General features: G+C 35.5%; 1 protein-coding gene across 1 annotated transcript in view; it reads right to left on the reverse strand.

The window, feature by feature from the left end:
* The window catches only part of CFAP47 (cilia and flagella associated protein 47), a 546,463-nt gene that overhangs the window by 110,494 nt on the left and 409,651 nt on the right, over positions 1–26,318 (reverse strand). Inside the window, 2 exon segments of the mRNA XM_089904937.1 lie at positions 887–984; positions 7,429–7,569. Of these exon segments, the coding sequence (XP_089761063.1) occupies positions 887–984; positions 7,429–7,569 (239 nt within the window).

The following is a 26,318-nucleotide window of genomic DNA, read 5'->3' on the forward strand; positions in this document are numbered from 1 at the left end:
TGATCCTATCATCATCCCATTAAATAATTTTCTAGGTAGAAGAGAAAGCTTTTGCAAGTGGCACTTGAGTGCATTTCAATAGTTTAACCATCCATTTTCTATGCCTCAATGGAGATTTACCCAGAGATTAGGTGAGCAAATAATTGATTTACAGACAGAAATAATTTATTTTCCGTTGGAGCAAAAGTTGAAGATTCTAAATAATCATTCTATGAAGAAATTCATCTGCATATTTAAAAATGAAAATAACCATTATTTATCATAAGTTTAAATATTTGATTTAAATAAATGAGTACTAACAATAATTGAAAGTTAATTAAATCAAATTAAAATGCAATTAACAACAATTAATATTGTCCTCATATTTTATTTAAATGAAGACTCAATATTTGACTTTATCAAATAATTCTGGACATGGATTTAGTAATACTTTAATAATTCACATAAGACAATCCTATTCTTTTTCAGTATTATTTAAAACCCCAAATCTATGCCAGTTGCTCGAAATATATTTCAGAGTGAAAGGCCTGCTATAGAAACCAGGAAGAATCAATACTGAAAGAGTCCAGAGAGCACAGTCCTGCTTTTATCAGATGTGTGAGGAAAGCATGTAGGCTAAGGCTAATTTTGCTCTAGTAATTCTTGAGACATGCAGGTAAAATGCTTATCGGGGCAGCCACTATGATACCACTGAACTAAAAGATGTTTTCTATAAGCATTTAAGGTACATTTTACTGGATTTAAAATAAAATTGCTGTAATTTGAATAATTTATCCCAAAATGCTCATTTAATATAGATATTTTTTAGGAATAGCAATTTAGGTTTACAATAAATGCCCCAACTGTTTGCGAAAAGGAGTCTATGAACAATTAATGGGGTTCTTACCAGAGCAATACATTTCACTTCAATAGTGTTTAAGGGTGGTCCAGGAGCACTATGGATTTCAAGATAATACCAGATTTGTAAACTGCTAATAGCATCATCTGAAAAAAGAAAAAAAACATAGCACATCTTAATTTAGGTTTCAGAAAACCATATTTAACATAAAAATTTGAGAAACATGAATTAGATATCATTTTCAAACTCTTTCTGATGGACTCATTTGTCAAGAGAGCTGTGAGGAAGGTGAAAAGCTGATTTCATCACAGTTTGTGAGCAATAAGAGAAGCCCCAGCCTGCACGGCCATGAGAATGGGCTGTGAAAGCTCCCTGCCTCATGCCTGCCCCATAACCCACTAAGTTCCCCACGAAAATAAGAGTGTTTTACTTTTAAGGATTAATATTTCAAAAGAAATAACTAATCTTTCCCGCTTAATTCCCAAAGTATTCACATATTATACGCAGAAATACCTAACTATGGTATTACAATAAACAAGACTACATTTCTAGTACCATAAAAATTTAGCCTAAGGAAAAAATCAGAAATAGTTTATGAAATTTCTGGGTTTTTGGGAGTGTGAAAGAGGATCCTAGCAATTTAGCCCAAAAAAAGCTGAAATGGGGTATGGACTGTTAAAAAAAAAAAAAGAAGGAAGAGGAAAAAAAGGAGAAGGCGGGGAGGGGGAAAAGAAAAAGAAGAAGAAAGAAAGAACAGGCCCAAGGTGGAGCCACTTGCCTCTGGGACAGTAAACCAAGACTTAACTTCAGTTTCAACCTCTCCCAGGAATGGACTTTTTGCAATTTCCTGGTCAGCTCTAGTGAGGTAAACTTGCCTGAAACAATCCTTTCTTTTGTCCTGCTAATAACCTCCTTGTCCATACCCCACCCCCTCCGCCAGCGTTTCTATAAAACCTGGGAGTAGCTTTCTATTTGCTAGATGGGATGCCGTCTGATTAATGAATTGATGAATCAGGCCAATTAGATCTTCATATTTACTCAGCTGAATTTTGTTTTTTAACAGGACTAAGCGGTGAGAAAGTAATGTTTACATCTGGGTTTTCCAACTCTTTTTTTTTTAAAAAAAACAGGCCTTTCTGCTGCCAGTGATGTCCAAAATCACACCCTTAAATCCTGAAACCAGAACCCTGGTCAACCATAAAAGCCCTGTGTAGCAGGGTTTGTACTGGCATCAAACCCACATGTTTTCTATTTGTTCTCATCTGCTCAGCTTCTCACTTTGATATTCTTTATTCTCCAATGTTGAGCTAGATTACAGTTTAAGATGACCTTCAGTTTCAGTTAATTGTTTGCATATCATATCAGTATTGTCAAGTTTTAAAGATTCCAAGAACTGCAATGTTTGATTAACTTACTTAGGTAAATCACTAAGCCTCTCTGGGCCTTAATTTCCTTATCTATGAAATAAGGGGCCCAAACCAGTGCAGTTCTCAGACTCTCTCTTCTGAAAAAGTGTTTTGTTTTGCACTGCATTGCAATGCATTGCATTGTATTATGCTGAATTGTTGAATTACATTGAATATATTGAATTGTATTGCATGGCTCAAATAATTGGCTCAGTAAGTCCAAAATATGCAGGTTAGTCCAGCAGGTTGGAGACCCAGGGAAGAGTTGGAGTTCAAGTCCAAAGGCAGTCTATGGGTAGAATTCCTTTTTGCTCTGCAGAGGTCAGTCTTTGTTCTATTAAGACCTTCAACTGGTTAGGTAAGACCCACGCACATTATGGAGGGCAACCTTCTTTGAACGTCTAAAGATTTAAATGTAATTCTCATACAAAATCACCTTTACAAAAACATCCAGAATAATGTTTAACCTAATATCTGGGCACCATGACCCACCCAAGGTGACACATAAAATTAACAATCACGGGGACAAGAACACCTCCTATTTGTAATTGCTGTGTCTATCACATAAGGTAGTATTGTGATGAAGCTAATTTAATTCCTACAGAGCTAAAAATATACAATGAATATGAATTTATTGGTGAGAGTGGGATTAGTGATAATTTATTAATGAGATGAACAACAAAAATAATAATTATTAAACTTTGCTTAACTACAAGCTTTAAACATATTAAAACTTTGTTTCTAATTCTAAAATTAGGAGTATTCACTATAGCAATTTAAGAAATTACTGAAAAACTTTAGAAACTAAAAATTATTCACCATCTCATGACCAAGAGTACTTATTTTTTTGTATAAAATTTCAAGAGTAATATATCAATAAAGACATAGATATACAGACATATACATATATAAATACACTGGGATATACACATATATAATTAATAGATCCATATATATGTGTGCATTTGTATATACACATTTCTATCATTTAGAGAATATTCACTATTAAATTTAAATTCATTACTAGTCATTAGGGAAATGCAAATTAAAACCAAAATGAGATATCACACTTGTTAGAATGGCCATGATCAAAGAGACAAGAGATAACAAACGCTGGCTTGGATGTGGAGAAAAGGGAACCCTTGTGCACTGTTGGTGGGACTGTAAATTCATATGGCCATTATACAAAACAGTCTGGAGGATCCTCATAAAATTAAAAATAGAACTACCATACGATCCAGCAATCTCACTTCTGGGAATATATCCAAAGGAAATGAAAACACTAACTGGAAAAGATATCTGTATCTTCCTGTTCAAAGCAGCATTATTTACAATAGCCAAAACATGGGAACAACCTAAGTGTCATCAACGAATGAATGGATAAAGACGTTATAGTATATTCAATGGAATCTTATTCAGCCATTAAAAAACAAGGAAATCCTACCATGTGTGACAACGTGGATGGACTATGAAGGCATTATGCTAAGTGAAATAAGTCAGATAGAGAAGAAAAAATACTGTATGATCTCATTTATATGTGTAGTCTAAAATAAACAAACAAAACAATAACAAAAAATCCAAACTCATAGAAAAAGAGATCAGACGTGTGGTTACCAGAGGCAGAGGGTAGGGGTAGGGGGAAATGAAGGAAGGTGGTCTAAAGGTATAAACTTTCAGTTGTAAGATAAATAAGTACTAGGGATGTAATGTACAGCATGATGACTATAGTTAACACTGCTGTATGATACATAGGAAAGTTAAGAGAGTAAATTCTAAGAGTTCTCTTCATAAGTAGAAAATTGTTTTTTCTTTTTTCTTTCTTTTCTTTTTATTGTATCTATATGAGAAGATGGACGTTAGCGGAACCCATTATGGTAAGCATTTCACAATATGTGTAAATCAAACCATCAAGCTGTACACCTTAAACTTATACAGTGATGTATGACAATTATTTTTCAATAAAAATGGAAAAAAATTTATGGGCAGGTAATACCTATTCAAAAACATTTTAAATCGAGACTTCCCTGGTGTCGCATTGTTTTAGAATCTGCCTGCCAATGCAGGGGACACAGGTCGAGCTCTGGCCTGGGAAGATCCTACATGCCGCGGAGCAACTAAGCCTGTGCGCCACAACTACTGAGCCTGTGCTCTAGAGCCTGCGAGCCACAACTACTGAGCCCATGTGCCACAGCTACTGAAGCCTGTGTGCCTAGAGCCCGTGCTCCGCAACAAGAGAAGCCACCACAATGAGAAGCCCGCGCACCGCAACCAAGAGTAGCCCCGCCTCGCCGCAACTAGAGAAAGCCTGCGTGCAGCAACAAAGACCCAAAGCAGCCAAGAAAAAAAAAAATTAATCAAATTTAAAAATTAAGTTTCAATTATTCAACATAATAAATCATATAAAAAATTCTTATATTAAAATATTTGTGCATATCACTGATCATTTTATTTAAAAAAATCTAAGCTGTGTGATGACAGGTTGCAAGATAGAGTAAGAGCTAGGAAAAATGTATCTACAGGTATCCGCAGTTCTTCAGACAGGCCTTCCCATATTCCTACTCAAACAGAATTAACCTTTCCATTCCCTGTAATACTTTGGTCTTTTTCTTACTGATTGCTCCGTAGTACATTTCTTTTCAATTAGGGAAATTTCAGTTATGCAAAATGAGTAAGTTCTGGAGATCTAATGTACAGCAAGGTAATTATAGTTAATAGGGTGGTAGTGTATACTTGAAATTTGCTTAGAAGGTAGATCTTGTGTGTGTGTGTGTGTGTGTGTGTGTGTGTGTGTGTGTATGTGTCTATACAGGCTTATTAATTGTGACACATGTATCACTTTGCTGGGGGATATTAACGATGGGGGAGACAATCCATGTGTTAGGGCAGGATGTATATGGGAAAACTCTGAACCTTCCTCTCAGTTTTGCTGTGGACCTAAAACTGCTCTAAAAATTAAATATTTTTAAATATGCCATTGGGATTGTGATAGGTCATTACATTGAATATAGATCACTTTGGATAGCAGGGACATTTTAACAATATTCAGTTAGAAGGTAGATCGTTAAGTGTCTTTATCGTCTTCCATGAAAAAGTGGTAACTATGTGAGATGATAAATATGTTAATTAGGTTGATTGTGGTGATTATTTCACAATGTATACGTATATCTAATCAAGCTGTCCACCTGAAATATGTACAATTTTTAATACTCAGTTGTATTTCAGTAACGCTGGGACAGAAAGAAATGAAAACAACTAAATAAGAATTTTCTAATCTTCCAAATAGGGAAATATGAAAAATAATGGTAACACCCAGCTTTAATGAGGGTCAGGTTGAAAGAGATAATATTATACATTATAATGGAAATTTGAAGAGCGCTTTAACATGTTTAAAATGTTTAAGAATTGCTTATCCCCTTCGAGCCAATGATTTCATTCTAAGAAATTTGTTGGAATAAAATAATCGATGATATGCACAAACATTTTAATATAAGAATGTTTCTTATATGATTTATTACGTTGAATAATTGAAACTTAATTTAAAAAAATTTTAACAGCCCACACAGTCACAAGTAGATGTAATTTCTAACATGACTCCCCCAACCTCCCCTGCAAAGAACACTTTAATCAGTAGTCTTTGAGAAGCACTCTCCCCTGCCTCTCGTGCCTTCCCCTTGTGTGCCCCTTAGATAAGATCCCCAAGATACAAAGAAAACTTGTTATTCTTTGGAATCAATTCTCACTTCCTGTCTTCTCTCTCAAGAGAGTCATCTAATGCTAGTCTCTGAAATGTTTTCCATCTTTCATGGTATTTCTCTATCCCCATCACCACCCTAAAAGACATTCTCCTCTTCACTTCAAACCCAGTTAGCTGTTGCAGTGGCCTAGCTTTTGCCCCAACTGCTCTTCCCTTCCCAAACTATTTTGAATAGTGCCTAAATATCACTCTTAATCCACGTATTCTGTGATGGTACATTTTATGTGTCAACTTGGCTGGACGATGGTGTCCAGTTGTTTGATTACACACCAATCTAAATGTTGCTGGGAAGGTATTTTTTTAAAAAAATATGTGAATACTTTAATTGGTAGACTTTGAGTAAAGCAGAATACTCTGCTTAATGTGAATGGGCCAACTCCAGTCAGTTGGAGGCCCTAAGAGCAAAGACTGAAGTGACCTGAAGGAGAAGCAATTCTTAGCCAAGCCTGAAACATGGAAACCCTGCTTGAGCTTGTAGCCTGCCCAGTCTGCCCTGGGGAATCTGGACCCATGACTGCAACAGCAACTCTTACCTAATTGTCTACCCTGCTCGCTTGCCCTACAGATTTTGGACTTGCCAGTCTCCATAGTTATGTTAGCCAATTCCTTAAAATGTCTCTCTACAGATATAGGTTATTGTATTATATTGTACCATATTATATTGTATTGCATTATATTGTGTTGTATTACATTATGTTATATTATATTATATTATATTATATTATATTATATTATATTATAGTGGTATCTGTTTCTCTGAAGAATCCTGATTAAACAGAAATTCATTCAATAAAGATTTCTTCTTTGGTACACCTCTGTTTCTAGAACTTTGCCCCTGTTGACCCACTCTTCTCTATTGCCCTCTTCCATCCCTGCTACTCACCCATAAGAGAACTCATTTACCCACTCTCTAAGAAATCTGCCCTGTCTATTCCAACTCTCCATACTCTCATTTTACTTTGAATTTCTACTGAAACGATATGATGTTTAACAACATTCAAATAAAGCTTTATAAGGGAAAGGGAAATAATAGCATTTGCTTTCTTTTGCATATGAGGGAGACTGCTATCATCTCCTATATTTAAAAAAGGAGAACATATTACATTGTTAAAATAATATACTTATTAACATTTTATTAGAAATTGACTGAAATTTTTTGTTTAGTAACAGAAATATTTGTAAAGTTTTTCACTTATGAAAGATTAGGCAGCCTTCAAGCTGAAGTATTATAATCTACTAATTTTAATAGCAGTACAAATCCAGAAAGTAAACTACATCAAGTTAATCCTGAAATAATACAATTCTTATGGATGATATATGAAATACACATTTGTATACGTATTATGAAAGTAAAGTATCTATTGATTTATAAGTAAATGATGAGGGTTTATGAAAATTGATCATAAAACTCTCCATAATAATAAATTTACCTGGTTTCTCCTCATCAAACTTGTCAGATGGTTCTGATAATGACTTCTCAAAGGAGGGTATTAGATCTCTATCTTTATCTTCATTTGAGTCTTCCTGAGAATCACCATTTTTCCTGCTTTTAACGGAAAACGAAATTGTACCTACAACACATAGGTGCAAGATGTCAGATTAACCAGTGTTTCGTTTTCTAAACTAACAATTAAACAGAACAACTTAATGGAAAGTTCAAGGAAATATTTTTAAATGTCCATTAAAATGGTAATTTTTAAACTGCTTTCTCATAGTAATTAAGAAAATGCAGGAAATAATAGAACTGTAACAGCTTTCAGAAAACGTACTGGTCTTGGGTGAGTATTCTTACATATTTTCTTCTTAAGTCATTTTTAACACTCATTTATTACCTCATTAAAATACTTTGTTTAATACAATATTCTAAGCATGAACTTTCCTTTAAACATTTAATATGTAAAATACTAAATTTTGTTACAAAAAACTGTTAGTGTCAAAAATCGGCACTCTTTATCTGGAATTTTTGTTATACTAAAATTGACTTATAAAAGATTGGTATTAACTCTTAAATTGAAGCTAACATACATATGGAAATAATTCAGAAATTGGCCCTGATATCTCAATAACAGCTTGCTATATTCACAGTCTTACTATCCATGTTTAGAGGATGGTTCAAATCTTCTTTCCCCTTCAATTTCCAATACTTCCTTCTCCCTCCTCATTCCTAGCTGATTATCTTGGTTCTATTTCACTAAGAAACTGGACACTTCCAAGAAAGAATTCCTTCACAGTCCCACCACCACATTGAACAATTCTTCCACAATGGTGACCTCATCCTCTGGCTTTCCTCTTGTAAGAATGATTGATACACTTTTACCTGGGACCAGCCCTTGGACCTGTGCACTAGATCCCATCAACTCTAGTCTACCCAAGGATCTGGCTACTGTAACATTCCCCACTCCCTTCTGCATCTTCAATTCTCCCTCTGAAACATGCTGTAATAACACCCAACTTCCAAAAAGCCTTCTCTCCATCGAATGTGTATGTGTAAATCTATGTATTTTTATATGTTTTTGTGTACACACACACACACACACACACGCACACACGCACACACTGCATAATACCATGTTAGGCTTAGTACTAACATCAGGATGAAATACCCAACATAAATCACAAAAATGATTCAAGGCATAAAATATATACATTAAAAAAAACTCAAAGTGATATCTTGGCACCGATCTAAGCAGGTTTAATCAATGACTTTCAAATTGTCAAAGAATAAAATACTGTCATGATATTTAAATTTTTAGAGATAATTAAATATAAAGACAAATAGGAGATAAAGTTACAGTTCAGTTTTTTTTCGTTTTTAAAGATTTTTTTGATGTGGACCGTTTTTAAAGTCTTTATTGAATTTGTTACAATATTGCTTCTGTTTTATGTTTCGGTTTTCTGGCCACGAGGCATGTGGGATTTTAGCTTCCCGACCAGGAATTGAACCCTCACCCCCTGCATTGGAAGGCAAGGTCTTAACCACTGGACTGCCAGAGAAGTCCCACAGTTCAATGTTTAAAGCTAAAATAACACATACCAAAATTTAATAGAGATAACACATAGGAATATAGATTCAAAAATCTTATCCCCCCCAAAAAAGCCCAGGAATTAAAAGAAAAAAATGTATTGCTCTTTCAAATTGATAACTTTTAACACTTTTGATAACATTAATTTTTGATGAGAGTGCTCAGTAACAACCCCCATCTCAGATACTGCTGGCAAGAGTAAAAATTGGTACTACATATTTTGGGGGGTAATTTTTCAACATCCACCAAGTTGTTGCACATCTCCTTTGACATGTCAGTTCTGTTTTTTTATGCTATAAATACCTTATATCTTAAATCTTACCCCATAGGTAAACTAGCAGAGTTATTTACAAAGATGCTGTTGCAATATTATCGGTAATTACAAAAAAAAAAAAAAAAAAGAGGAACTTGATTTCCACCTATGCATGACTAGTTACATGAATTCAGATAAACATTTATTTGGATTATTGTTCATCTAGTCAAAAGAAAAACCTATGAAAACCGCACTGAAAATACATCCATGATAATTTGAGTGAAAGCAGCCACTTACAGAGTTTTATGTCTCATATGGCCCATTGTGTGTGTGTGGGACTGTGTGTGTGTGTATTTGTGTGTGTGTGTGTTTAAAAGATATATACAAATATGAGTTGGCATTTGGACAGAAATTTATTTTCTCACAGTTCTGGAGGCTAGATGTTTGAAATCCAGGTGCCAGCAGAGTTGGTTCCTTCTGGAAATTCTGAGGGAGATCTGTTCCATGCCCCTCTCCTAGTTTCTGCTGTTTGCCAGCAATCCTTGGCATTCCTTGGCTTGTAGACGTATCACTCCAGTCTCTTCCTTCACCTTTGTATGGTGTTTTCTCCCATATCTATCCATGTCTATTTTCCTCTTCTTATAAGGACAACAGTCATATTGGTTCAGGGCCCACCCTAATTCAGCATGACCTCATCTTAATTTGATTATATCTGCAAAGACCCTATTCTAAATAGGATCACTTTAACAGATATCAGTGGTTAAGACACTAGGTCCCTGGGCAGGCAGAACTGCTCCCAGACTGCAGCTGTGAGGGGCTGGAGCCGGATTATAGGAATGCTTCCAGATGTACAGACAGAACATAGTCAGTGGGCCTACCTCTGGGGCATGGACAAGCTTGTCTCACGGTAGGAGTGTTCCCAGACCATGGCTGAGAGTAGCTGGAGCTACGTTACAGGGTCATTTCAGGATCTGCAGTTGGAACAAAGTTGGAGGGCCTGTCACAGGGGCGCAGACAGGTGTGTCTTCCACCTGGTCCCCAAATGGGTAGAAATCATGGCTAAGAGGGGCTGAAGCTGGGTCATGGGCCACTTCAGGGTCCACACATGGGACTGAATTCTGTGGGCCTGTTATACAGGGCATGGACAGGCATGACTCCTGACAGGTTCCTTGGCAGATAGTGCTGATGGCAGGACCAAAGTCAAATGGGACTGTAACGGTCCACGGGGCTGTTTCCTGGTTGTAGCCAGGACCACATTTGGCAAGTCCGTCATCTGAGCATGAGCCTGCCTTTTCAAAATGGCCCTCCTCGGTTTTGGACTCCACCAAGGTTTCATGGACTCCTACCTGGATCGCAAAGCTCCCACAATGGCACTTTTGTCCTTGGATGGCTTCCAAATGACTGTGCTGAAGAGGGATACAATTGGTGGATCTTCTACTCTGCCATCTTGCTGATGTCACTACTATCTTATCATTTTCAATTCCTTTATTTTGAAATATGACAGTCACTTAAGTTATAGGTTAAATTTCAGGTCCTACTATAAACATGGCTTTCTTAGTTTTCACAGGAGCTTGGTATATGCTCACAAACACATTGTGGAAAGACAGGGTATCTAGTGGAAAGAACACAGGCTTCTGACAGAATGAGGATTCAAATTCTTGTTCTCCTATGGCTAACTTAGCCTTGAACATGTTACTTATCTCATTTGTAAAATGGTGCTAGTAGTTTTGAGGATTAAATGAGTGTAGTTCATGCTTATGTAGGACTTACTGTATGTCAGGCATTGTTCTAGGGATTTACAAAAATTGACAAATTTTTCCAAAACATACCTTTGAAATTAGTCCTACTATTATCCTCATTTTAAAGAAACGCAACTGTGACACAAGAAAGTTCAGTAGCTTGCTCAAGGTCAATCAGCTTGTAATAATACAGCTGGAATTTGAACATGAGCATTGTGATTTAAAGTCCATACTCTTTGTTGAATTAATATATTTTTTTTTTCAAACAGCTTTAGGTTTACAAAAAAATGAGTGTGAAGTACAGAGAGTTCCCATATACCTCCCTTAGTTTCCCCTATTATAAGCATCCTGCATCAGGTGGTACATTACTTATAAGTGATGAGTCAATAACAATACATCATTATTAACTTAAGTCCATAGCTTACATTCTGGTTCACTCTTTGTGTTATGCATCCTATGGCTTTGACAAATGTAAAACTTCATCTATCTACCATTACGGTATCATGGAGAATAGTTTCATATCCCCCAAAATCCCCTGTACCCCACTCATTCATCCCTCCCTCCCAACGTCCCCAAAGGACTGGCAACCACTGATCTTTTTCAGAATGTTGTATAGATGGCCTTTTCGGATTGGCTTCTTTCACTAAGCAACATGCATTTAAACTTCCTCCTGTCTTTTTGTCATTTATTTTTATCACTGAAAATATCCAATTGTATGGATATACCACTATTTATCCATTCACCTATTGTAGGACATCATGGTTGCCTCTACATTTTGGCAATCATGAATAAAACTGTTATAAACATTCATGTGTAGATTTCTGTGTGGACATAAATTTTCAACTCATATGGGTAAATACCAAATGGGCTTGTGATTTCTGGATCATGTTATGAATATGTTTAGTTTTGTAACATACTGCCAAAATGTCTTCTAAAGCACCTGTACCATTGTACCATTTTGTATTCTCACCATTAATGAATGAGAGTTCCAATTTTTCTACATCTTTGTCAGCATTTGGTATTGTCAGGGCTTCTGAATTTAGCCATCCTAATACGTATGTAGTGTTATCTCGTTGTTGTTTTAATTTGCAGTTCCCTAAAGATATATGATGTTGAACATCTTTTTGTATGCTTATTTGCTATCAGAATATTTTTTTTGGTGAGGTATCTCTCCAGATCTTTTGCCAATTTTTAAAGTTGAGTTATTTTACTGTTGTTGATCTTTAGTACTTTAAAACATATTTTGGATACCATTCGTTTATTAGATATCCAAAAAGTTTACAAGAGACAAATAAGGATACTATATATTAATAAAAGATTCAATTAACTAAAAAATCAAAAAACAAACAAACAAACCTGAGCTTATATATAGATACAGAGAACAGATTGGTGGTTGCCAGAGGCAGGGGTGGGATAAGTGAAATGGGTGAAGGGGGTCAAAAGGTACAAACTTCCAGTTAAAAAATAGGTCATGGGGATGTAATGTACAGTATGATGACTACAGTTAATAATACTGTATTGCATACTTGAAAGTTCCTAAGAGAATAGATCTTAAAAGTTCTCATTACAAGAAAAAAAATGTAATTATGTGTAGTGATGAATGTTAACTAGACTTATCGTGGTGATCATTTTACAATATAAACAATTATCAAATCAAAAAAAAGATTCAATTCAGCAAGAATATATAAAAATTATACACCTATACACACCTAAAAACAGAGGCCCAAAATATATGAAGCAAAAAATGACAAAACTGGAAGGAGAAATAGACAATCCTACAATAATAGCTGGAGACCTCAATACCCCACTTTCATTAATGGACAGAACAACCAGACAGAAGACAAATATGGAAATAGAGGAGGTGAACAATACTGTAACATGACTAGACCTAACTGACTTACAAAGAACATTCCACAAAACAACAGCAGAGTACACGTTCTTCTCAAATGACCAAGGAACAATGTCTAGGAGAGATCGCATGTGAGGCCACAAAGCAAATCTTAATAAATTTTAAAATACTGAAATTGTACAAAGCATTTTTTCTCATTACAATGGAAAAATTATAAATCAATAACAGAAGAATGAAATTTATGAATTTGGAAATTAAACAACATACTCTTAAACAACCAATATTTCAAAGAAGAAATCACAATGAAAATTAGAAAATATCTTGAGACAACTGAAAATGAAAACACAGTATACAAAATTTAAGGGATGCAGTAAGAGCAGTGCTAAGAGGGCAATTTATAGCAGTGAATGAATTTGTTAAAAGAAAAGAACAACCTCAAATCAACAACCTAAATGTACACTATACAAACTAGTAGAGTTCATAGAAGAGCAAATTAAACCCAAAACTAGCAGAAGGAAGGAAATAATAAAGATTAGCATGGAGGTAAATGATATAGAGAATAGAAAAACAATAGAGAAAACCAAAAAGCCCAAAAGTTGGATATTTAAAAAGATCAACATAAGTGGTAGACCATTAGCTGGAGTGACTAGGAAAAAAGGAGAGGAGACTCAAAGTAAGACATTATTATTGTTTTTACCAAAATAAAAGGCAGTATACATATGTAAAGAGAATATTATAAACAATTATGTGCCAAAAATTGGATAACTTAGACGAAATGGACAATTTCCTAAAAACACACAATATACTAAAACTGACTCACGAATAATAGAAAACTTCAATAGACATAAAATTAGCAAGAGGATTAAATCAGTAATCAAAACCCTCCCTACAAAGAAAAGCCCAGCACGAGATGGCTTCACTGTTTAATTCTACCAAATATTTAAAGAAGAATTTACAAGATTTTTTCTCAAACACTTGCAAATTATTGAAGAGGAGGGAAAACTTCCTAACTCATTCTAGGGGGCCAGCATTGCCATGATACAAAAGCCAGACAAAGACAGTGTAAGAAAACTAAAATCCAATATCCCTGGTGAACACTGATGCAAATTTTTTCAATAAAATACTAGAAAATTGGATTCAGCAGTATATCAAAAGCATTACATACCATAATCAAATGAGACTCATTTCAGGAATGAATGAATGAATGAATGAAGGGTAAATTTCTGTACACTAGCAATGAACAATTAGAAAACTAAGGAAACAATTCAGTTAAATAAAACCATTATTTGGATAACCTTATATGTGTTAATACGTGTGCACTGAATAATAAGGAAACCTAATCAATATTTCAAATACTATGAAATATTCTCAAGAATTAAAAGTACACTTTCTCCATTCTTTCTCATTTCAGTTCACTTATATACCCCGCATATTTTTCTTCCTCCAACACACCCATTTAAACATTTTTGCATTTTTATTATCCCATAGCAAATAGAAATTGGACAATCACTTGTAAAACGACCCAAAAGCCCTATATAAGACCATATATTGTTTTATTTCCCCTTCATTAGGGGACCAAAAGGCAAGGTGGAAAAACAAAATTATGTACTGATAAAAAACAGAGATAAAGAAACCCGGTGCTGTGGTCACAATTGCCATAAATAGAGCTCTTGTCTCCCACTCTTTCTAAATGCTTAATTTTTAACGATAAAATGTACAGCAGTTTAGCACCCAATGGTAGTCCTAAAGGCTCCATTTTTCTCTGTGTGTGGAATTATACTGTTTGTTCTTTCTATAATACATTTTGGCATGAGTATATCAAGACACTAAAGACAACAGGAAAGGATTATAAAGGATTATTAAAATCTATAGGATTCAGATTTCTGTTGTAGAGAATGGCTGATTACATTTTAATTTTAACAAGAACCTATGCTTTCATTTCTGGGGCAAGCAATGATAGTCTAGATTGCAATTAAAACTGCATGCTTCTTCCTGATCCATAGAAGAAAAAACTGATAAACTGCAGTTCATTAAAATTAAAAACTTCTATAATTATTTCATAATGTATACATATATCAAATCATCACATTGTGCATCTTAAATATATACAATTTTTGTCAATTATACCTCAATGAAGCTGGAAAAAATAAAAACTTCTGCTATTTAATAGACACTGTTAATCAAATTAAGAGGAAAACTACATATGGGAGAAAAACTTATAAAGCACATATCTGATAAAAGGAATATATCCAGAATATATTTTTAAAAACTTCTAAAATTTCAACAGTAAGAAAACAGACAACTCAATGGGGGGGGCTGGGCAAAAGACGTGAAAAAAAAATTAAATTAAGAAGGCATATGGATGACAAACAAGCACAAGATATTCAACATTATTTATTATTCATTATGGAAATACAGATTAAAACCACACTATAATAACACTACAACAAATTAAAATGGAAAAAATTGAAAGGACTAACCCTACTAAGTATGGTCAGTGATGTAGAGAAAGTGGAACTTTCATACACTGCTGGTGGGAATGGAAAAAGGAACAATCTCTTTGAGAAACGGTCTAGCAGTTTCTTTAAACGTTATAAATTCAATAACCATGTTACCCAGCCATCCAACATATAAGTGATTTACCCAAGAGGAATGAAAGTATATGCCTATAGAAAGACATATACATGAATGTTCATATCAGCTTTATTTGTAATTACCAAAAAATGCCAAAACCCAAATGTCCATCAATAGGTAAATAGATGAACAAAGTGTGGTATATCCATTCCATGGAGTATTAATCACTAATAAAAGGAATAAACTATTGATAGATACACTGTGTGGATGGATCTCAAAATCATTATGATGCACAAAAGAAAACAACCAAAAAAAGGGTGTACAATGTGTTATTATATAATATATATATACACAATATATATAGTGTGTATATATACACATATATACAATATACACAATACACAACATACATATACACAATATATTATTATATATATTATAATTATATTATGTATTTATAAATATTCATATTTATATATAATTTTATATAAATATATTATTTATAAATATTTATTATATATTTAGTATAATATATAAAATATTACAAATTGTGTGTATATATAGTATATATATGTATATAGTTATATATATAGTGTACGTGTGTATATATATCTCTGTGTGTGTGTGTGTGTATATATATATATATATATATATATATATATATATATATATATATATATATAAAATGCTATAAGATGCATATAAAGTGACAGAAAATAGATAAATGGTTGTCCAGGGCAATGGTGGCATTGGGCAGGAGGGGAGCAGAGGCAAAAAGATTAAAAATGGACACAAGTAAACTTCAGGGGGTAAAATATATTATTTGAATTGTGTCAATGGATTCATGGGTGTACACATGTTAAAACTTCTCAAATTGTACTTTGAATATGTACAACTTATTGTATATCAATTATACTGCAATAAAGGTGTTAAAAAAATACAGTGTATTTCAGATATTATACCCACCACTTCTGAGCAGAATATTGACAGAAGTTGAGAACTGTCACCCCAAATTGGAAGTACTGTATAAGAAGGATGTGTTTAAGAGAAGTTCACAGCCACCAATGAGTATCTTTCCAGCACAAGGCAATGTCATGTGCAAGATAATTAATACAGGATAATTAATGAAGCCATCATATTAAATAGCCAGAAGACTTTTATCTATCCATCTATCTATCTATCTAAAATCTCTATCTCCTCTTGTTCCATAAAGCCATGCATGTTTTGTTGATATCAAATATAATTGTTTGCTCATTTGTCTGGATTCACTGCACTGTGAAGGTGGCTTCTTAAGCCTCCATGTAAAGCCCTCATTTTTTTTTTCATTTTATTTTCAACTTATTTCTATGATTAATTTCTGCATGAGATAAAAATGGATTTTAGCATTAAAAAGCATCCTTAGACCCCATCCACACAATAAAAACAGGAGTCATATTTTATAAAACTGCAGAATGTTAAGAGGGAAATGTTCACCAGTATTCACAAAACTTTTTGAAGTAGATCCACGTTAAGAAAAAATATTTAAATACAGATGGCCAAGAGGCACATGAAAAAATGCTCAACATCGACAATTATTAGAGAAATGCAAATCAAAACTATAATGAGGTACCATCTCACACCGGTCAGAATGGCTATCAATAAAAAGTCTACAAATAAGAAATGCTGGAGAGGGTGTGGAGAAAAGGGAACCCTCCTACACTGTTGGTGAGAATGTAAATTGGTGCAGCCACTATGGAAAACAGTATGGATGTTCCTCAAAAAACTAAAAATAGAGTTGCCATACGATCCAGCAATCCCACTCCTGGGCATGTATCTGGACAAAAGTATAATTCAAAAAGATACATGCACCCTTATGTTCACAGTGGCATTATTCACAATAACCAAGACATGGAAACAACCTAAATGCCCACCAACAGACGAATGGATAAAGAAGATGTGGTACATATATACAATGGAACACTACTCAGCCATAAAAAAGAATGAAATAATGCCATTTGCAGCAACATGGATGGAGCTAGAGATTATCATACTAAGTGAAGTCAGAAAGAGAAAGACAAATACCATATCATATCACTTATATGTGGAATCTGAAATATGACACAAATGAACCTATCTCTGAAACAGAAACACACTCACAGACATAGAGAACAGACTTGTGGTTGCTGGGGTGGGGAGTGGGGAGGAATGGAATGGGAGTCTGGGGTTAGCAGATGCAAGCACAGGGAACTAAAATCAATATCCTGTGTTAAACCAAAATGGAAAAGAATATTAAAAAAAGAATGTATATATATGTATAACTGAATCACTTTGCTGTACAGCAGAAATTAACACAACATTGTAAATCAACTATACTTCAATAAAAAAAGAAAAAAATATTTAAAAGACAAAAAATAGTTTTAAAGTTTCAGAATTTCTGAATGTTTTTCTAACCCTTCTAATTCCAAGAGGTTATGTTTAATTCCTCACATATTAGAAAGCCTCTTTGAAGGATGCATTGAATTTGAAAATTTTTTTAAAAAGTGTATGAATAAATTATTTACAATAAAGCCCTCTCTCTGAGATTCTTCAGTAAAAGTTTTACTTGAGAAAAGCCAATGACTTGGGGGCTTCCCTGGTGGCGCAGTGGTTAAGAATCCACCTGCCAATGCAGGGGACACGGGTTCAAGCCCTGGTCCAGGAAGATCCCACATGCCGTGGAGCAACTAAGCCTGTGCACCACAACTACTGAGCCTGCGCTCTAGAGTCCGTGAGCCACAACTACTGAAGCCCGCGCACCTGGAGCCCATACTCTGCAACAAGAGAAGCCACCGCAATGAGAAGCCCGAGCACCGCAACAAAGACTAGCCCCCGCTCGCCACAACTAGAGAAAGCCCGCACACAGCAATGAAGACCCAATGCAGCCAAAAATTAAATAAATGATAAATAAATTTAACAAAAAGCCAATGACTTGCCAAATCATATTTTCATTTTACTATAAATAACTCCTTACAAAATACACAAATTCTTTTAACTAGTAAAGCAGGATACATACATACACACACACACACAGACACACACACACACACATACACACACACAACATACACAAACACAGGAGGGGGGATAAGAGAGAGAGGTGGCAAAATGAGGCAGAAAGTTTTATTTTCTTAATAACAATGATATATATGTGTGTGTGTATATACATACATATACATATATATATATATCACTCATTCAAAATTCAAATATGAAGCTTTTAACCAGAATATCATGGGTGGATTGGGAAGCCACTAGAGCCTTCTTCTGAAAGCAACTTAAATTCATATTCAATAGAGCATCTACGGCCTACCTTGCACTCCCAGGGAGAACTATATCTCTGACACATGACCCCACGGCAAACACTGGAATTGTAAGAGTGTCTTCCTTCAGTTTGACAGAATATATGCAGTTTTCAAATTTATGTTTTTCTTCAAGTTTTTAAATCTTCCTTGTTCTCATATTTTACTGCACTCCTATTACTGCACTACTAAGCAATTTTAAAAATATTTTAGAAATAATTTTATTTTTGAAATTTATTGCTTCTTCCATTTGACACTGACCGGACACCTGCTGCTATACGCCAGGTGTTGGTCTGCAGGCCAATGCTAGTCTGGCACTCAAAGGACAGATCATCCCATGTAAAGGCAGAAAATGCAGGATTTGTTGTCGCTCATTGATCTATTAACGTGCATGAATTTACCTTTAGCCAATCATCTGAGTAGACCTTGAGACTAGAGTTAATACTGATTTTGATTTTGGGGTCAGGGGCAGGAAAAACAAATCTAGTGTTCACAAGCCCCCCAGGGTAATACCATGCAGGTGGCTAGAGCTTTTACGAAACATCAGAGCAGAGGCTGTCTGGGAAAGCAGAGATGGTGAAAGCAAAGAGGAACTCCCAGAAGACCATGAGAGGATACAAACAAACCCAATTCATTCTCTCTGCAGTGCCTCAAGGCCCTGTTTTTTTTTTTGTAAACCATATTTTTCACCTAAAAGAGCATGAAAATGCTTTATGGCATTTAAAGCAGCCAACATTTGTTTTGAAAGACCAATGGCATCTAATTGGTTTTTATGCTCCTATAACTGTGCACAGTCTACAACACTGGTGGGAACAGGCCAGCAAGATCCAAATTCAGTTTTAGCCAAGCTTTTGATAGCACTTTCTCTGGCATTTTCATTGAGACAAACTAGGAGAGAGTGGAGACAAAAGAAGCCCTAAATCCTTGCATATATACATATCATGTTAGGGAATTTTTAAAAATGGGAGCTAGCATATTAAATAAGAGTGATAAACATTAGTTGAGCACCTACTAGATGAGTACTTTTCATATATTCCCATTTTTTGCCCATAACTACCCTGGGTTAAGGTTAAGGAAAGGTTAAGTATTATCTATATTTTACATGTAAGAAACCTGATAATCAGTGATGTTAAGTATACTACCAAGGTCGCCCAACCAGAGAATGATATAATTGGAGGTTGAAGTCACAAGTGACTTCAGAACGTGTTCCTTTGCAACACAATAGCAGTAAGATAAGAGATAGCAAAGGAAAAGATGTTCAATTTTGCCATTGTGATGTGCTGGTTAGCATGAACATACTGCCCAAACTTTAAATGAAAAAATGCAAATTTAAATAGCACTATTTTTGCTCAGCATCACATTCTGAAAATACACATGACAAGCAGGCTTCTCATCACATACAATATTAGAAATCAAATTTTGAACTGAATTTCTATTTCAAAGATGGCAACTGGTAATACATATCTGTCTAGATAGTGAAGAGTAGCAGGACACCAGCTATAAAAACTATTCCTATCTTGTTTAAACATAGGCCTAACATAAGAACTTTGTTATGCTCACATTAAACATTCCATTTTGACATTAAGCAGAAGTTCATCAAAAAGAAATTTTTAAAAATCTTTAGCAAAGCTGACTAAAAGCTTGTTTGCAATCATTTAGAGTAGGCTTTCTTGTGCCAATGTCATAATAGACCTCATTCTAGCATAAGGACTTCTGAATTGCAAATTTTCAGAAATAAATCTTAGCTCTAATTTACAGTTGTGCTGAACTGAATGAATGCAATCACTTTTCAGCAAGTGAAAAAGCACTTTCGGCTGCTGCTGAAAAAATACAAGGTAATTGTGGGCTACATAAAAATCACCATTGTTACCAACTTTCTAGAGCTATCAGCTTGTCAAGGGGCATGGATATAAGAGAGAATTTAAGACTACTTTATCGTGAATGTTCAGGGTAGAGACTAAATTTACTAACATGACTGGAAACCATTTAAAAACGTGGATTCTCAGCATTTAGTTTTCTACTGTAGAATAAACAGTTAAAGCGCAGTATTAACCTGTGTCCATGTAGTATCCTGAACAATTAAATACTTGACACTGTAAGTGAATGGTTTATGAAAATATCCTTTAAAATTTTAAATATTTATTCTTAATTGAGATAAAACTGACATATAACATTATATTAGTTTTAGGTGTAAAAATACTCTTGTTTAATGTTTAGAGATCATTTTAGGCTACCATGCCATGATCAACATATTAAATTATTTCAGGCTGATTTTAGTTCATAAATTTAAATGACTCATAGTTCAATAAATAGTCCTTGTGGACTTCCACGACTCTGCAGACAAAGATAAGATATTCAACTACCCAAGTTTCCCACCCCACACCCTTTTTTTTTTTTTTTTTTGCAGTACGTGGGCCTCTCACTGTTGTGGCCTCTCTCGTTGTGCAGCAACAGGCTCCGGACGCGCAGGCTCAGCGGCCATGGCTCACGGGCCCAGCCGCTCCGCAGCATGTGGGATCTTCCCGGACCGGGGCACGAAGCCGTGTCCCCTGCATCGGCAGGCAGACTCTCAACCACTGCGCCAACAGGGAAGTCCCCGCGCCCCAACTTTTTTTTGGATCACAAATAAATGTCATTAAAAATTGGAAGGATTTCTAAAGACTTCTTCCCTGGAGATGAAAGTATGTTCCTCACAACTGGGGGATCATAATGGATAATTATGAAGTCTTATGCTTAGGTTAGATAAATCAACTGCATTGGTTAACAGTAAGATAAAAGCTGTTTAAAGATATCTAGGGATCGCCATTTCCATAATATGTTGGAAGAGATGTTCAGAGAATCCTCTCTCAACCGACAAGTTTAAGTTAAACACACATACAAGCTAAGAAAGCAGGAATCCACTGCACTGAGCCATCACTGGAGATATCTGTTCTGGAATATGAACTACTCTGTGGTATCCTGGAGTCTTGCCTTTCGGGGTCATAATTGGGAATCAGAAAACAAACCTGTCAAAGAGCCCAGGCTTGCACGGTTTGGGGTCCCGATTTCACATTATATTTTTGGACTACCAAACCCCAAATTAATTATTTAGCTTCATAACTCTTCATTTCTCTTCACAGAAAGGGGGCCCTAGTGGTATCCCCACAAGTTTAGACAGTCACCTGTTTGTTTTTATTAAAATCTGCTTTTTAAAGTTATATTATCACCCTGATATTCACAAGCTGGAGGGCACTGAGCTGATTACTGTGATTTCCTCATAAGAAACTCAGAACAGTTATGCCAGAGACATATGTGTTCCATGTAGATTACTGAAGAGCAAATGGAGCAAACTATTAGAAAAAATGATATGTAGGTTACATCCAATTGTATAACCTTAATTCTTACAAGTTCATTTTCTTAGTGCTATATTAGGAGTGAGTTGCTCTATGTTGTGAACATGCATGTTTATAGACATCTCTAAATCATATTTGTGAATCATGTTATTGCAATCAAAATAAATTTAAGGATTATTGTTACTAAAGTATATGCTAACCATTAATGCCTAATCATCTTCACTAAATATTGGCCTTGTACAAAAAATCAAGTTTCTACCTGAGACGAATGGAAATTTAGTTGCATATTTCACTACTACAAATAAGCCACAGGCCATTACTACATTTCTATATTTTGTTACATACTAATCCTGTAATAATGGACAGTAATATTAGCTTTTTGCATTCTAATGACCAGAGAGGTCATTTTCTGGTTGTTAAGGAGAGAATTAGGCCATTACATTTTAATGCATTTAGTCATTAACACATTTCTGCCTTTACACACGGTGTTTTTGTTTGCTTGATTTTGTGTGTCTGTTTCCCTTTAAGGTTCTATGCTTTCATATCTAGGTTGACTGATTCAATATTTTTCCATTTTTCTGAAATTTACTGACACAAAAAAGATAATCTTCAAATCAAGATAGAACTGGGCTTTCCCTCCTTAACTAGTAAATCTATCCTGCTGATCTCTCTCTCACAGTTAATGGTATCACCTTCCTTAGAGTTGCTTACTATCAGAAGTACACCTGACTCGCCTTTCTCCCTTCTCTCTCCTTATTCGATCTTCATCAAATGCAGCTGTGATAGACATTATACTACATCAACCATTTTCCTTTTCAGGAATGAAGGACTTATTTCTGTTGCTACTAGGAATAATGCTGGAAAATGACTATTTGGTCAAGCCCTCTTTAGGCATGGCGCCTTGAGAGAAAAAACAAAAAAGCCTCACCCAAGGTCAAACCTCCTTCCACATGTAGTCCACTTTCAATGACTGATCAGCACAGCAGCATAAAGGCCCAGTCCCCTTCTCCTAACTTGGGACAAGTCCAGAGGACCATCCCAGCTTCAGAGGGCCCAGTGAGTTGACTAAAAGCCTTCACTCCGCCTGTCCGGAAACTCAACTATTCCCTCTGGTCAGTATGTTTTCTTACCTTTTCCTTTCACAAGTGTTGATCACAACACATTCCCTAATAAATGTCCTATAAACTAATCTCCCATCTCAGAGTCTGATTCCCTGGAAACCCAAGCTGCTACAGCATCATTTTCCATTGTTACTTTTCTTGAAACTTCACTTCTGTTTTTTTTAACCCACTATCACTGGCCTAGTTTGGTCTGCCCTTAATGTTCATTAAAGTGGTCAACCTTAACTTTTTGTTCCATGGCCAAAGAGGCATTCAAATTTAAACCTCCACATAGGTACGCCTGAAACATGATTGCAGTTCACTGCAGGCTCCTGTGATAATTCCAGTTCCATCCATTTCTCAAAATTTCTACCTACCAATTAATATGCCATGACACCTACTTTAGTATATGCCACATATGACTCAGTGCCCCATGAAAATCCCCTCTGCAGACAGTTCGCATTCACACCAGTGGTTTGCTATGACTATTCCAGTGGGAATTCACTGCCATGGGAATCTGCCCTAAGAACAAACTTTAATCATTGAGGGAAAGGAGGTAGAGGATGTTTACCCCAATTTCTTTACCCTTCAGTCTGACAATTCTCTCAGAAAGCTTCCAGTGAGGTTCCCCAGGTCTCAGCAGTAATCTGATATCTAGCTCATTTTCTGACTTTTTCCCTTCAGCATCTTACTTCCCCATTTGGTCAGCGTGCTTCCTGTGATCACCTCTCAAGAAAACTACTTGCAATTAAACTCTTTTCTCAGGGTCTGCTTTTGGGAGAAGAGGCACAAACTAATACTGAGAACTAATCAACCAGAATATTGCTAAAGGCCCCTAAATGATCTCTCAGATCTATGCACCCTCTCTTGTACCTCCTATCCATTTTATGTTACCTCCAGACTTTTCTTCCTAAAACTCAGTTGACTCATGCCCCTCAGACATCTTCAATGGCTCCAACTGCAGTAAGAAGTAAAACACAACTCTGTCCAGCTAAGTCTGCCTGTTTTTCTAACTGTATGTCACTCTGCATTGGCTACCACAAACACACACTCCAGACACACCCCTCTATTCATTATTTACAGAAAGTAACTTCTCTGTGTTTTCAATAAGGTTGTTTCCTCTGCTAGAATGTGCTCCCCACCGTATCGGCGGATAAATCCCAGTTCATCCTTTGAGGTCCAGATAAACCCATTATCCCCTAAGATGCCCTCTTGGACTCCCACTGTTAGGGTTAACGTTTCCCAATATCATGCTCTGCAGTGCCATGTTTAAACTCGTGGTACATCAGTGTGTACCTTGTACTGAGATGACTTATGGATATCTATTTCTATCACCAGATATGAATTCCTAGGAAGCAGGAACCATATGACATCTATCTTTGTATCCAGTGGTAATATTTGAAATAACTATCAAACCTATATTCCAGCTCTGACCAGTCAGGAAGGACACAGGATCCAAGTCCTGAGGCATGTGTTAACACTTTATTTGTTGCTGAATTGTTGGGAAGTCCGGGGGGCCAAAGGGAGGGGCTGTGGTGGCTAGAGATCAAAAGTTACACCTAAGTGGAGCTCAAACAATTGAGTATTTGCCAACATATGAGGAAAAGCATCTGTGAAAATATTTTAACAAACAGAGCGTAATTGGTTAAAGATCAGCTTTGTTTATAACTACTATATTTATCAAGACTTTCCAAATTATAGGCCTTTTGTAAATAATTGTTTATACAATTGAGGACAGAACTGAAAATGTGCACAAAGTTTTTTCTTTTTAAGATGGATGATATACATGATATACATAACCAGCACAAACAGGAACGTTCTCATATATGTATGAAAATTTTAGTCTAGTTTTCTTTATATTACAACAGATTAACAACTGTTCAGAAGCAATTACATTTATACTGCTTAAAATATTGTAGCAGCCTTCCAACAGTAATATCAATAAAAATGGACTTTGCCTTCTTTACAGGCTCAGCTTGTCCAAATCATAATGGCAACATTAATTCAAATTTAAGGGACCGCCCTGGGAAGAACAATCATGAACATGTCTTGCAAATATTTTTCAAAATTATGAAGCCTGCAAAAGCTCTTGTGTAGCCAGCAATATTTACCAATTCATCCTCACCTAACGATGTATCCTGAGTTGCCTTTAAGTTCCCCAAATTTCTTCTAAAGTCCTTCAAATCAGCATGCTAAGAGTGCTTATCTGATCAGTGAAAATACGTTTTGAAGTTTTATGGTCTCAGAAATGCTGCCAAAATCAACAAAAATGACTATACAAAGGTAAGATATATTAAATCTGATTATTTAATTCTTCTTAGCTCCCTTTCTATAACTTTAAGAGTCTGATTCATGGATAAGCAGCTCTGTTTTGCTTAAAGGAGTCATAAACACTCCTAATTCAACAATGTTCTACCGTTTGAAGTTCCTCTTACGTTCCTTCTCACACACAGCAGACCTCACTGCCTTTTATAGAACAGGAAACTCAGATTTATTACTTATATAAAAAATAATAATGGCAATTTTGATTCACTTGCTACCCTTTACAAAAGACTAGTTAAAATTCCAGAACTAAGGAACATTAGGATTGTCATTTGATGATTAAAATGAAAACTGAAATTTACATTTCTATCCTGTGAATTACATTAAAAATGGCAAAAAATATGCTACTTTATTGAAATGCCTGGAATAAGCTCACTCTAGTTCAAAATCTACCTATCACATGGAGAAATGTTAATGGGCTTTGTAAAGCCAAATGTCTGAAAAGTGACAGGAACATTTCACAAGATGCTAACAGCTATGACTATGGTGACATTTGAGGTCAAGCCAACTAGAAGTAGAGAGTGGGGATGGGCGGGTTGGCTCTTCACCCATAGCATATTCTATTACAGTGGTGGTAACTGGATCACTGTGGTTGCCATTCTGAAATTTCCCTTCTGCTTGTTAACAGCGCTGGCATTCATCCTACTCTCTATGTACTTTCTTATTTGGAGCAGCTCTCTACACCTCCTATGCTAGGTACAGACCTTTTCCTAAAACATTCTTTGTTGAGGCAAGCAAGGATGAGGGGCTAGTACTTCCAGGCAGTACAAGATTGCTACTGGCTGTATGCTTTCTACATTTTTAAATTGTA

The sequence above is a fragment of the Delphinapterus leucas genome, chromosome X, assembly GCF_059928025.1.
Source record: "Delphinapterus leucas isolate spDelLeu-1000000601 "Yukka" chromosome X, BTC_Dleu_Yukka2, whole genome shotgun sequence".
NCBI lineage: Eukaryota > Metazoa > Chordata > Mammalia > Artiodactyla > Monodontidae > Delphinapterus > Delphinapterus leucas.